Source organism: Terrapene carolina, unplaced genomic scaffold (assembly GCF_002925995.2).
Source record: "Terrapene carolina triunguis isolate 2854851 unplaced genomic scaffold, T_m_triunguis-2.0 Scaffold35184, whole genome shotgun sequence".
Classification (NCBI taxonomy): domain Eukaryota; kingdom Metazoa; phylum Chordata; order Testudines; family Emydidae; genus Terrapene; species Terrapene triunguis.
In genome coordinates this window covers 905-15,581 of record NW_020699535.1, presented here as the reverse complement: position 1 = coordinate 15,581, position 14,677 = coordinate 905, and the positions used below count along the sequence as shown (strand labels likewise).

The 14,677-nt window shown below is 51.1% G+C and overlaps 1 protein-coding gene across 1 annotated transcript; it reads right to left on the bottom strand.

Moving 5' to 3' along the window:
* Positions 1-951: 951 nt before the first annotated feature.
* LOC113405382 (zinc finger protein RFP-like) lies at positions 952-9,445 on the bottom strand. The gene is made up of 7 exons (XM_026646561.1): positions 9,029-9,445; positions 6,498-6,593; positions 5,666-5,896; positions 5,005-5,027; positions 4,126-4,241; positions 2,435-2,494; positions 952-1,469 (listed from the first exon to the last, which is right to left on the bottom strand). Exons 1-7 carry the CDS (start codon positions 9,440-9,442, stop codon positions 952-954), a joined length of 1,458 nt encoding a protein of 485 aa, XP_026502346.1. The 5' UTR covers positions 9,443-9,445.
* Between the last annotated feature and the right edge of the window lie 5,232 nt (positions 9,446-14,677).

Genomic DNA, 14,677 nt, shown 5'->3' with positions numbered 1-14,677 from the left:
CTCTCATATTCCCTTCCCTTCTCCCTTTTCTTTCATCCCACCATTTTCTACTCAGCACTTTTGTAGCCCTCACTTCCCACCCCTGTTTATTTTCCTCTCCCACTCTCCTCTCCTCCCTCCCACAGATCATCCCCCATGGCTGCTCCATTCTTTTCTCTGCTTTTACCCTTTCCCCTCTTGCTGCCCCTTCCCCTCTTGCTGAATGGCTGGTTCCCCTGCCAGGGATATTTTCCTGTCACTTTTCTCAATTCTATTTTCCACCATTTCTCCTGGACTCTCCCTTGATTCTTGTTTCATTTTCATTCACATTTTTCTTCTTGCTTCTTCTAATTCCCTCTGGTTAAACCCGCCCTGTCCCTGCCTCTCCCAGTGCTGCCAACCTCAGGAGTTAAAACCATGAGATTATTAACCTTGAAAAAAATCATCGTGTCACAGTTTTTTTTGTCAAACTGCACCCATCTCACCTTCCCCTGCCCCTTTGTGACAATTACAGGGTTACCGGCTGTCCTGCAGTTACAGGGGAAGATGACTTGGGCCCCTGCGGCAGGAGCTCTGGCTGGGAGACCCCAGTGAGATCTAATCCCACAGATCTGTACAAGACGCTCCCTGCTGCTGTGGAGCTTCCAGATTCTCCCCAAACCCTAATTGATTAATTCTGTGTCTCTGCCACCCCCATCTCTGCCTGTCCCCAGCCTGGCTGTTAGTGCTACTCTCTACTGAGCCCCCACATCTGTCCCTCAGGGCCCCTCTGCCCCTCCTGCAACCCCAGGGGTTCATGCCCCCTCCTGCTTCCATCCCTGGTGCTGCAGGGAAGGGGAGGGGCTTCCACAGGTCATAGAGATGAGGAGCCAGGGACTGGGTAGACAGGAGTCCTCCAAGGTTATAGAGATTGGGGCATGTGAGGCTAGAAAGTATGATTTCAGGGCCTCCAGTGGGATATTCCACCCCATCTCAGGGACACAGTCGGAGCCGGGTTTGTCTGTCCCACACCCGGAGCCAGGGCCGGATTCTCTCCCCAGGGACGGAGCCCGGCGGGAAAGTGAAGATCGGGGCCTCGTCACCAGCATTGATAAATGTCACCTGTCCCCGGTCACAGTCCAGACAAACCCGGATCCTGCTGGGGACCCGGCTCAGGGGCAGGAGGGTCACAGGAGAGGTGAGAGCCCAGAACTGACCCCACCACTGCTCCACAGCCCAGATCCCCAACTCAGGGCTAAGGCTAATCCCTTCCTTCCTCCCCACAGACTCTCTGGCCACCCCCACAGCCCAGCATCGCCCACCCTCCACCTCCACCTCCCAGCAATGTCTCCCCGAGGTGAATCCCTCACAGCCCAGCACACAGGCCCAACAGTCAAATCTCTCAGGATTTTTGGGCAGATTCTGCCGTGTGTCTCCCCATCTCACACGTTTCCGATCCTCAGACAGGACGAGGTCAGGATAAGCCATGTCTGGATCCAGAGTCACTTTCACTGGGGAGAGAGAGAATCAGAGTGTGAGGGGCACAGCTCCGACCTGGGGGAAGCTGGGACAATTTCTCACACACCCCAGAAGCCCGGTCCTGGCTGGGACAGGCCTGGATCCCAGGGAGCTGCCTCTGTCCTGGGCACCTGAGACTGAGCAGAGATGTCACTGCAGTTCCTCACTCTGTGTAATGGGAGTCACTTCATTAGTTTTTCATTTGGTTGCTGAGGAATCAGCTCCCTGTTCCCTCTGCTGGGGCTGCTCCATTCCCAGCATCAGAGACACAGCCAGGAAGGTTTTAGTGAGGAGGAAGCAGAGGAGGCAGGTACCAGCTTTGAACCCCAGAGGGAAGCTCCCTCTTCTAAATGCAGCCTCCACTCCCCAGCCAGAGTAGGAAGAGCCAATTAAGACCAGAGAGTAGGGAATGGCATTGGGTGGGGCAGCCTCCACTCCCAGGCCAGGGAACAGAGAGGAAGGTGCAGCATTGGGGAAGAGCTGCTTAAGAGCAGAGTAGGAGGAGGCATTGGGTGGTGTAGCCCCATCCGCAGTCTAGAGAGAAGAGAGGAGCTGACAGTCTCACAGGGAGACCGTCTCCCCAATCCAGGAAGCAGGGAGCAGCTCCAGTGGGAGAGCCCAGCCCTGCCCAGAGGAAAGGCCGGATGTTGGAGAAGAGTGATGGGGAGACCCCCTGCACCAGGGTAAAGCAGAGGGATGTGTCAGCCCTCAGGACACACAGCTCTGTTCACAGGCTGCTCAGGGAGAGTTTTTCTGTTCAGCAGCGTGGGCATGAACTCAGCACTAAGGTTGGTGTCAGGAGTGTTTGTGTGACGTCAGCGTGGGAGCTCCTCACTGTGCAGTGTGTTGTTTTTAGGGCTGTGTGTGTCGTGGTTGATGTCGGTTGGTTGGTAACTAGCTACAATCTCGTGAAGACATTTTCTGATAAGTTAAAGACAATCTCCAGGTGCAAACTAACCCTGTCTGAATGCTTGTAGGGATCCTCCTCTTTTTGTCTCTAGTGCAGACGGCAGAGTGTCTGGAGGGGGGAAGGAGAAAGGAGATGAGATTTCAGGCTTTCATATTTATAACTCTCAACTCCTAGAACTGTATTTTAATTATGACAGAGAAACACAGAGAAACGCTCAAATATTTAATATAAAAAGGTCTGAAACCGTCTCTTTCCTCTCTCATTCAGGCATCTCCCAGCAATGGAACCAACATCCTTGCAGCCTCACAACCATCCCAGGACAGACAATCTGTCAGTGAGATTAACTTTTCCCCTCATCATCCCCTCCCACCCTTCAAACTTCAGTTGGTTTGTCTCATTCACTTACTGCCTTTTGTTGTAACCTAGACCAAGAGCCTGCAAAGACTTTGGCATAAAAGTAACTTTACCCACTTTGGTCCCTCTGACTCTAACGGGATATTGAGAGTTTGCTAAATCCTGGCTCTAATTGTGAGCTGTTGATGCTAATTACTCAGCATCTCTACAGAGTGCGGCACGACAGGGCCTTGTCCTCCATAGGCAGACATAGAAATAATAGTAAAATCATTTTATAATTGTGGAAATTGCAGTGGGGGAAGGTTGATTCAATGGGACAGATTCACCCCTGTACCAGCAGGTGATGGGTGACTCTGCTGTTCAGTGGCTGCAGGGGCTGGTGCAGACCTTGGCACAGGCTGAGGAAGTTCTGAAGCCAGCCAGAGTTACATCCCTATGACAATGGGCCCCGTGTGTCTTGCCCAGCGTGCAGAGGGTCAGAGGCCCAGCTTTACACTGCCCATGTCCCTCTGTCCCTCGTCCACCCCCTCCCTCTTCCTCCCACCTCACCACCCCCACCCCATTCCCAGCCCTCTCAGGAACACGCCTTGTGCATGCAGCTGCTGTGAAGGAGGCACCAGAGGCTCCTGTGCTGAAGGGATCCCTGACCATGGGGGAGGGGCTTTCCCCTTCCCTACAGCCCATTTGGCCCAGATTAGCTGCATACAGGACCTGAGCCCAGTGATGGGCTGGGTCTAGCTTTGAGAAATGTGCCCCATGGCTGGTGATGAGGCAGTACATGGGGAGGGCTCTGAGTTATAGAGAATTCTTTGCCCCATGTCTCGCTGTTGGGTCTTGCCAAAATGCTCGGCATTCAACTGACCACCATATTCGGGGTCGGGAAGGAATTTCCCCTAAGTTAGATTGGCAAAGAGTCTGGGGGGTTTCTGCCTTCCTTTGCAGTGTCGGGCATGGGTCACTTGCAGATTTAAACTAGTGTCAATGGTGGATTATCTGTAACCTGAAGTCTTTAAATCATGATTTGAGGACTCCAGTAACTCAGCCAGAGGTTGGGGTCTATTACTGGAGTGGGTGGGTGAGGTTCTGTGGCCTGCAATGTGCAGGAGGTCAGACTGGATGATCATGATGCTCCCTTTTGTCCTTAAAGTCTACGAGTCTGAGTCATTTCTTTCTTTAACAGTAATTGTCATGGCAAGACATATTTTTGGTAGAAATAAAGGTTTGAATTAATCAACCTGAGTGACTTGGACCCCAAGTGTGTGACATTCTCACCCAACAATTAAATAGAAGCATCATCTAATTGTGAACCAATTGGCCAGAGCCACTCTCCTCCCTCAGTCTCAGAGGCTCATCCCAATTTCCGTTCCTAGATCCCTTCTAGGTACCTTTGAATTTCCCCAGAGTCTCCAATAGCGCAATCGTTTTCTGGGAGAAACCACTGACTCGCTCTTCCAGTTCTGGAGAAATCTCCTCTGGCTGCTGGAACTTCCCCATCTCACACCTGGAGAGAAACAGTTTCACATGATTATATTTCATTGTGTGACTCATTATAAGTTCTGGTTAGGGAGTCACTGCTCTAATGGGCCTGGAGTTAGAATTCCTCAACTTCTCCCAGCCTCAGAGCAGGTGCAGCACAGCCCATGGCCGTGCAACCTTCCCTTCAAAGGCCTCATTAATATTCTTCAACTCTGCACTGGAGAGATCAGCTCTGGGATAAAAGGAAAATTGAGTCTCCATGGCCAATTCACTCCTTGGCCTCCATGCTCTGAGGGACAGGAAGTTCCTGGGTGAAGTGATCTGTCCTCTAGGAACTAGACTGAGACACCAACTCCCCCCTCCCCAGCTCATTCCACACAGGCCTCCAAACAGTCCTCAGGTGGGAAAGACTCTTGATCGCTGCTGTCCTGGACTGAATAGTGACCAGTGCCCCAGCAGTGACAGGCCCATATTCCATCCCCGCAATCCCGAGGCAGCCAGTCCCCCAGGGATCTGACATATTTAGGAAATACTTGGTCAGTCTTTCCCACTAAATGGAGAATTCCAGATTCTTCTATACAAGGGTGAATATACAAGAAGAATTCCAGATTCTTCTATCCTTCTATTCTATTCCTCAGAATGAAGTTGATCAGAGAGATTTGTATCCAACATGTGACCTTCCCCACACATTTTGCTGTAGAGCCCTGGGGAGATGCAGTGCTAACATCACCACCAAGCCCTTTCCCAGTGTTGTGAAGTGTGAGGGGGAGTAAGAGAGAGACACGTACCTGCTCAAGGTGCTTCTAATATCCTAGAAGAGAGAGAGACAAAAGAATTTCAGTCCCCTCTGACACACACACAGGAATTCAGGGAAGAGATTTTGCAAATATGGTGAAGCAAGGCCCTGCCCTGGCCCCAGGGCCATGGATTCCCTGAGCTAATGGGGCTTTTCCATCGCTCATATCTCTGTGTCTGTGACTCTGCAAAGAATAATATTCAGTCACATGTCAGCAATGCACACGCTGAGTTACATAGAGATCGCCGACTGCTGGACTCCAGTGCTTATGATTCAGGAGCCCTCCCTTCCCTGTGTGTTTCTAGCATGTTTCTAATGACAGGTGCTGGTTTCCAATCGTCCCTGGGGGTGCTCAACCCTATGCCCCACCCCCACTCCAAACCTTCCCCTAATGCCATACCCCTGCCCAACTATTCCCGCTCCCACTCCACCCCCACCCTCTCTCTTCCCCGCCTCCTCTTGTGAGCACACTCCCTCCCCACTCCTCCCCCTCCCTCCCAGCCTCTCCTGCACACAGTGGAACAGATGCTCGCAGCAGGCAGGTGGTGCTGGAGGGAGGGGGAGGAGTTGATCCGCAGGGCAGCCAGCAAGTGGCACTGAGGGAGGAGCTGGCTGCCCTGGAGCACCCACCTATGTTCCTCACTCAGTCTCACCTGCAGGAATTCACTTGCTGGTTTCTGACACTTCCCCTCCATCTCACTGATCAGCTCACTGAGACGGGAAATCTGCTCGGAGAGTTGACTGACATTTTCATTCTGGATCCTCACAATCTCCTTGTCCAGCTTCTCCAGCTGGGCCAGCAGGAGTCGCTCTTGTTCCTCCAGGAACTGCTGCAGTTGGTGAAATTCAGACACAATCTTCTGCCTTTGGGTTTGTGTTTGTTTCTGTATGAAAATAGGACAAGGGCTGGTCAGGGACATATGGATGGAGCCCGGGGTCTTTTCATGGAGAGCTGAGTGGGGAGGAGGCTGAATTTCTTTGAAAATCCTAAGATTTCTGACATTTGACTCTATCCTGTGGGTACTAGGCAGGGGATTCTCTTGCACCTTCCCCTTTGGCCCCTGTATCCCTCTGAAAGGGATGTTTCCATGCCTGTCATGGTCAGCATAGTCTGTTATTTATCGTCTCTGGAAATTCAGACCCAGAGAGGCAGGGGGCAGGACACAGCACTACACTGACAGAGATACCAGAGGAGTTAAAAGAAGGAAACATTTAAAAAATACACAGAATGACCAGACAGTGGACAGCACTTCACGCAGACATTCAGTTCACTTGGGGGGATTTCTGTGAAAGCCACAAGGGCTAGGCATTAACTCATCAGCTGAAATGGAAGCTTAGGGCTTGTCTACACATGAACCTAACCCAGCAATCCATGATGATGGAGAAACACACACAAGCCCATGTTCACCAAGGCCACACAGGAGTCTGCCTCCAAATAGACCTCCCACTGCCAGTCCCTGCCAGTTAATAACAACAGGCACCTACCAGATACTCCTGGCTATTCCTCTCTCCAGTCGCTTTCAATCCCAGCAGCTTTTCTCTCTCTTCCCTCAAAGTCTTCAAATGGGCCTGGATTCTTTCCTGAAGAAACAGAAAGAATTGGGAGGTTTCATCTGGATAGTTGAGAGGTGCTTGGAAGTGGGTGTTTTTCCACCCGAAACCCATGATGACTGTGTTTCTAATCACTTTGTGACATCAGGGCCACCAAGGAGATAAAAATCTTACTAATGGAGACTGGAAGTGTGTCACATTCAGACTTTTTACCAATTCTGGTTTAGTCTTTTTAGTAATTAGATAGAGATCTCAATTATAACCAAGCTTTACTGGTATTTGTGAACTGATTAGTGGTACAACACATAACAGGGCACTGGAGTCACATGGGGGTGAATCAATAAACCAGTTTTGTAGAAGGTTTAACAAACCAAGTTATACAAATCCCAGAAGCCACCAGGGTTTAAATAGGGGCTGGGATTTCAGCCCTGGGGACTGCACTGGTTGGGCAGAGCTGGTCTTAGCACCAGGGCAAACCCGATGAGACATCGGGAGGCCATTCGTCTGGTTTGAAGCTGCGCAGTCCCAGTTTTGTGGAGCACTATCCCCGTCCAATAGGGACTCAGCACTGGACGTGGCTTTGTCTGGTGCAAAAGGGAGAGGAGGAGACTGAGGATGCAGGAGGACACCCGTGAGGGTGGGGACGGGGCTGGGGTAGCACTTTCATGCAGAATGATGCAGGTGGGGACACGCTGAGAAAAGCAGTGGTGGGCCCACGCAGGATGTCTGCTACTGGTGAGGACGGGCCCATGCAGGCAGGCGTGGCCATGTCCTATGTTCTGGGGAATCCTCAGTGACCACACTAATTAGACATTATGCAGATTTGTATAAAGGACGGGTTGGGGTTTGGCCCAGTGCTGTCCTAAATGGCAATGCCTTTCCATGGCAATGCCCCCTGGGCAGATGCCCCATGATTCCATTCCCTGGTAAAGATCCCAGAAGCAGTGCATTCTGGGAGATTTCAAAAAGCTGCCTGGTTGGACTAATGAAACCACTTTGGCTGGTCCTTGCCCACGTACACAACAGAACAGGTCAGACTGGCACCAGTCAGCTCCAGCCTGTGGTTAGTTTTGCTACAACCCAGTCTAATCCCAGTGGTATTTGGCATGGACCTGAGCTGTCTGGAGCCTTTTTGTGTGCAAACTCTAGGTGCTCGGGGTCCCACGCAGCGGTTAGCCCAGTGATCTTCTCTAGTGCAGGCCGGCAGCATCTGAGTTTAACCCCTAATGGAGCAACACAGAAGTTCAGAATCCCAGCGAGAAACCTCATCTCCCTAGTGGGCCTGGCACCTTTATCAAGGTGTCTCTCCCTCCTAACGGATACACTTCATCACTGGGTGGGGTGATGCGATGATGGCAGCATGGCAAAGTGATTTGGGTTTTGGTCTGGGGAGAACTGGGTTCTATACTAAGCTCTGTCACTGACATGCTGGGTGACTGTGGGCAACTCGCTGCCTTGCTTTGTGCCTCAGTTTCCCTTCCCACCTTCTGTCTAGCTACCAGTGGTCACCTACCAGTCGATCCTGGAGACTTTCCCCGTCAATCGCAATCTCCGGTGGCACAGCGGGGTTGCCTGCGTGCCCCAGCCACACGGCGCTACTTGCACTGCCTGCAGTCACCGCTCCCACAGCTCGCATTGGCCGGGAATGGGGAACTGTGGCCAGTGAGAGCTGCGGGAGCGGTGCTTGCAGAGAGGGGCAGCACACAGAGCCACATGCCTCCCCCGGGGCCACAGGGGCGTGTTGGCCCCTTCCGGGAGTGGCGAACGGCTGGGGCAGGCAGGGAGCCTGCGTTAGCCCCGCTGCACCACTGACTGGGGGCCTCCCGAGGTAAGTCTGTGCCGCCTAGCTGAAGCCAGCACCCCATATCCCCTCCTTCACGCAACACCCCATACCACCTCCTGCACCCCGTGCCCCCTCCTGCACCCTAACCCCCTGCCCTCCTCCCAGGGCCAGCACCCCATTCCCATTCCTGCACCCCAACAGTCTGTCCCAGCCCGGAGCCCCCTCCTGCACCCAAACTCCCTTCCAGAGCTTGCACCCATCACCCCCTCCTGCACCCCAACATCCTGAGCAAGGCTCCGTGCAGAGCCCCCTCCCACATGCAAACCCCTTGGCCTTAGCCAAGAGCCTGCACCCCCACCTGAACCCCAACCTCCTGCCCCAGACCGGTGAAAGTGAGTGAGGGCGAGAAATGGAGAGAGGGGGTATGGAGTGAGTGGGGCTTTGGGGGTGGGAAATGGGAGGACCTTGGGGAAGGGGTGGGGTAGATCCTACTTTCAAGACCTGATATTTTGCCTCTGTTATCACACTGCCAGATCATTAATTTTGTTATATCATCTCCTGTACAATGAAGACTTTACAGAGCTGAATGATGAGTCACACCCATGAAAGGGAACTTTCAGTGAAATTAGCCTCTCATTAAAATCCAAAAGTTAACCCATTAAATCTGACAGCAATTCCCTACCTTGTACTCCTGGGCAGCCTCCTGTATGGGAACCACCGTGTGAGCGCGGTGAGCCCGGGATTTGTCGCACACCACACAGATGGGGGTTTGATCCTCTTCACAGAACAGTTTCAGAGCCTCCTGGTGTTCCCCACACACCCCGTCCCCTCCTGCTGCCTTTCCTTGTAAATTCAGCCGCTTGGCGATTTCTATGATATTTGCCAGCTGCCTGTTGGGCCTGAGGTTTCTCTGTTGCACAGTTTCTCTGCACTGAGGGCACGTGTGGGCTGTATCGGATCCCTCCCAGCACTGGCTGATGCAGTCTCGGCAGAAATTGTGCCCACACTCCAGACTCACAGGTTCTGTGAAATAGTCCAGACAGACGGGACATGTAGCTTCCTCCTGGAGACTTTCCACGGGGTTCTCTGCAGCCATGGCTCCCTCTGGGCAGTGGATCAGGGTTAGTTTCAATTTCCTGAATTCACACTATGCCCCGCCTGCAGCAGCAAGCAGGTGTTTCCTTGCCTGAAAATGACTTATGCTGTTTCCTGAGCAGGAAGGACACAGCCAATTTCACTCCTGGAGGCTTTAGTGAAAAAATGTACAATCACACCTGAAACAGGTAACTTTCAGTGAAATTAGCCTGTAATTAAAACCCCAAAGGGCTCCTGCCTGCAATCAGCCCCTGTGCTGGTGTGGAGGGTCACTGAGGCATCCCCCTGTGAGGATGAGCCTGGAGGAGCAGGAGCTGTGTGTCAGGAGTGATAGTCAGACTGGGCAGAATTTTTTTATAATATATAATTGTGACAGATAATGTTTATTTTAAGCAATTTTTATATTTATTGATTTAAACTTTCAGAGTTGCACAACACTCTGGGTTTTAAGCATTTCATTCCAATTTAAATTGTCACGGTTGTGGGAAATTATGGGGGGATCAGACAATATTTTGGTCAGACCAGAACTATTTAATGACACTAGACACTGAGATTCAAAAAGTTGAAGCTTTATAATGGTTAAAATTGTCTGTGAGCAGGTAAATCTCCTCCCTCCCCCAGCAGCTCCCTCAGGGCAATAACCCAGTGCCTCCCCCACCCCCATAGGGACGGAGGCTGAAAGTCCATCTGATGGCGACTTAGGGGCCTGTGGAATGTGATGGGATTTCAGCCTGGGACCTAGGGGGGCAGGTGACCCTGTAACACAACCACACCCAGCAAGCCCTGCACCCATTTTCTCCCTGTTTGTCAGTCCCAGCAGAGAGACCAGGGACTGCAGGGAGACCAAGCTCCTGTCCCCCAGGTGAGGGCTGGGGCCCAATTGCCGAGGGCAGCAGGGGTGCGGGGAGCTCGCACTAGGGGCTATAGGGCACATGGTGTGGGATAAACAGAGACCTCTCAGGCCACTTGCCCATTGCGGCTGCAGGAGGGGGTGTGGGGACAGACTGAGGAGGCCTGGGGCAGTCTGGGAAGTCGCCATCGGGGACAAGGAGAGGGAATTCAGCTGTGGCGGGGGAGCCGTGCTGCGCAGAGATGCTGCTGCGGATGCAGCTAGTTACCCGGGTCCAGTGTTGCAGCAGTTTAACAAGGTGGTTAATAGAGACGTTGCGGCTCAGCAGAGTATAAGAGGTGCAGCTTCACCCTGGCCACACCCTTCTATCCCTTTCCATCCCTCCCTCCTCCAGCCTGTCCATGCCCCAACCCCACTCCCTTCTGCCCCTCCCAGGAGCACTCCCTGTGCCTGCAGCTGCTGGGGAGGAGGCACAAACAGCCATGCTAGCCGGCAAAGGAGTCAGAGCACAATGATGGGCTGGGTCCAAATGTCAAGAATCTCTTTTGATTTAGGGTTCAAATTTGGGTACTGACCTAAGTGCTGAGGGGCTCGTTCTCCAAGGGGCTGGGCACCCGCAGCGCCCACTGACTCCGGCTGCAGGTGCGAATGCAGGTGGAACATGTGCCTGAAGTCCTGTATTTCAAGGAGATAAACCAAGACACCCACAATTAGGCCACTGTTGTAAATTTAGGCCTTACCGACTTGCCCATTAACAGCAGGACGTGGGCTAAGTCTCATTGTAAGTCACTCTTTATACTTGGTCACTGCTCGGTCCCATGATTGTAAGCAGCAGAGGTGCTGACCCCATGGGTGCTCCGGAGCTCAAACCCCTGTGGAAAAAATATAGGGGGAGCTCAGCACCCACCAGCCACAGCTGATCTGCGGGCTGCCAATGAGCTGTTTGGTGGCTAGGGGAGGTGCCTGGGGGAGGGCGGAGAGTAGCAAGCTGCACATTGGCTATGGTTTAGGAGAGGGGTTGGAGCAGGGGCGGGAAGAGGCAGACAGAGGGCAAGGCCTTAGGGGAGCGGGTGGAGTGGGGTCAGGAAGAGGTGGAGTGAGAGCAGGGCCTCAGGGGAGTGGCATAGTGGGGGCGGGGCCTGAGGGCAGAGCAGGGGTGGAGCCCTCCAGGGAAAAATAAAAGTCAGTGACTATGGTAAGCAGAGACCTAGCAGTGAAAGGCCCATATTATATTCCAGTGTCTACAGGCTGCCAATCCCCCAGGGATATAACGAGTTCATAATCTTTCCCCCGGGATGGGTAAATCCACCGTTTTGTTCACAGGGCGAGAACCTCAAGGTTAACTTGAACAAAGTGAAAGTAGCAGAAATGTGGCTCCTGTCCACACTGTGCTGAGGGGAGACGTGGCTTTCACCTGGTGTCCAACCCCTGCCCAGTCTCAAGAAGTGTGAGAGGGAGTGAGAAGGAGCCACATGTCTGGTCGAGGTGCCTCTGATGTCCTAGAAGGGAAAAAGAGAAAAGAATGCTCGGACTAATACGACACACAATGGGATGGGGCTGTCGGAGTCTGGGATATAGGGCGACTGCTCTCTGCATGGTAAGTTTAGATCCTCTCCTATCCAACCCTGCCCCGCTCCCTCCCCATTGATTGCCCCCCAGATCTCCCACCTCCTATCCAACCCCCCTGCTCCCTACCCACTGATCACCCTCTGGTACCCCCACCCCTTCCAGCCTTCCCCTACTCCCTGAATGCTCCCCGGAACCCCGAACCCCATCCAACCCCACCTGCTCCTTGACCACACCCTGGAAGGGACCCCTGCCACCATCCAACTATCCAGATTTCATTTCTGGTTTTCATGTTGCAATTTTAGTTTTTCCAATTCCTGTTCCAAATTTTCATTTTCATATTCACAGGCATTGTGCTTTTCTGTGAGCTTATTTACAGCCTGAGACATAGCACAGATGACTCGTGCTGCTGTTTGGACTTTCTTGGGAGAATAGCCCTGTTGATACCCCAACAACAATTTCTCCAAACATTTCTTATGGAGTGTAGAGTCTGCAGCAGTCACACATGGATCAGACCCCAAGCTTTTAAACACCTGTCTTAACAAGCACTCATTAACCATAGCCGGAGGCTTCGGGGCGTCCCCCTTGTCCTCCAGAGTAAACCCGGCTTGCTCGCACTTGCAGAACATCATAGACTTGAAGATAGCACTAATTCAACTCCGCGTGCCTGTGTATTTCCCTCTCTCCCAATAATCTGTAACCAATCTGATCCCAATCTGATCCTATCCTCGTTTCCTGGCCACTGAGTCTAATATCTTAAGACAATATTTTAGCTTATCCAACCAGTTTAGAAACAGTTAACTTACTCACTGACATGGTAACCATCCTCTGCTACCAAATGTTGAGATGGCTCTTTAACAGCTCACAGCTGGGCAGAATGTTTCTCGGTACCAATCAACAAGTCAGATTCAGTAGACTCCATGCACAACAGTTTATTTAAGAAAGAATTCCAGAAGCAGTATAAGGTTATCTAATTCATGTCTCCCTAGTGAGCCTCAATTCCCCAAGCATAAACTCTCAATATTTATGCTGGCCCCACATGGTATTCTGATTGGCTAGCGAAGCACGTATAGCTATCGATCTAGATGAGGATTTCTCTCTTTCATTGTCTTCTATTCACAGTCACCTGGTCTATCAAGGATTCCCCCGAGGCAGTGGTTTTCAAAGGACTCATATGCCCTGTGGACATTTTATTACTAATTTTCTCCTAATTAATACTTTGGAAGGGACTGATGAAGGGTGACCCACCAGACATCACCCCACGTTTACACTCTCATCAATCATTCACTCAAGCTGTCAGCGCGATGCCTTCCAAAGGGGTCATTTTGCCCCAGGTCAGCTTGTGCCAAGATCACTGATCTTGTGATTATACATTTTCTTTACCTAGTGAGCTGGCATATTGACTGACAAAGGTCAGTAACAGAACAGACACGCAGAATAAAAAATTTCCACAGTAGCCATGTGATGCTCAGAAGGCCCTGCTCCCAGAATCCTCTAGCAAATTCAGACATGTCAAGCTGTACCACATTCATGTTCACCACATTAATTAATAAGAAGCGCAGTAATTCATAATAATTCAGCACCGCCCCAACACCCCGGACAGTGAATCTCCTTGTTTCTCCCTTCCCCCCCCGCCCCGTCTCAGCGCGAGGGAGCCGTGCTTCTGCTTCAATGGTTGTCAGTTCCCTGTCACCCCCCACATGAACTCATCAGGGCTCTGCCAGTCCTTACTTTGCCTTACAGATTAACACTAGGCGCAACCTCGTCTCCAGCCCCTCTGACGTGGCCTTCTGTAGTGTCCAGCCCCTCTCCACTGGACACTCAGAAATTCCCAGGTAAGCCGTCGGGACAACACCAGCTTGTTTGATTCAACTGAGGATCAGCGCCAATAGAACATCACAGCACTGAGATATATATTTTAGTGAAAACAAACAAGAGTTTATTAGTTCAGATTGAAGAGATAGTGAGCGAAGCAATAAAACCAACAGATTACACACCAAACACCAGGTGTAACAGGATTCAGATAGGCTGAGATTAACTTTTACAGGTAAAATCCATGGTTTAAGCATTCTCCCAGGGTCACCAGCCATCATTGATGAAATCCCCCTTTTCATGAATGCAAAGTGTGCTCTCCTTTTGACTTCCTGAAGGATTGCAGGGTGCTGTTCTTGTCCCCCAGTTGTAGTCCAGTAAACCGCTGAAGTGCCCCGCCCCCTACCATTGTGTGTTCTCCAGTGTGCTCTCTCTGTTAGTCCTATATGCCAGTGGCTCTCAGCCTTTCCCCACCACTGCGCCCCTCTCAGGAGTCTGATCTGTCTTGCCTCCTTGGCTCACTTAAAAATGACTCGCTTCCAAAATCCAACAAAAAAGTACAAAAGTGTCACAGCCACTAGTACTGAAAAATTGCTGCCTTTCTCTTTCTTACCATATAATTTTAACAAAGAAATCAATTGGAACTAGGGATTTCAAATGATTAAAAAAATTAATCCTGATTAATCACATGATTATTTGAACTGCTAAACAATAATAGAATACCATTTCTCTAAATATTTTTGGATGTTGTCTCCATTTTGAAATATATTATTTCAATTACAACACAGCATACAAAGTGTACAGTGCTCACTTTATTTTTTATTACAAGTATTTGCAGTGTAAAACCCCCCCAAAAGAAATAGTATTTTTCAATTCCCCTATTACAAGTACTGTAGCCCAATCCCTTTATCATGAAAGTTGAAATTCCAATTGTAGAATTATGTAAAAAATACCTGAATTCAAAAATAAAACAATGTAAAGTTTCAGAGCCTGTAAGTCCACTCAGTG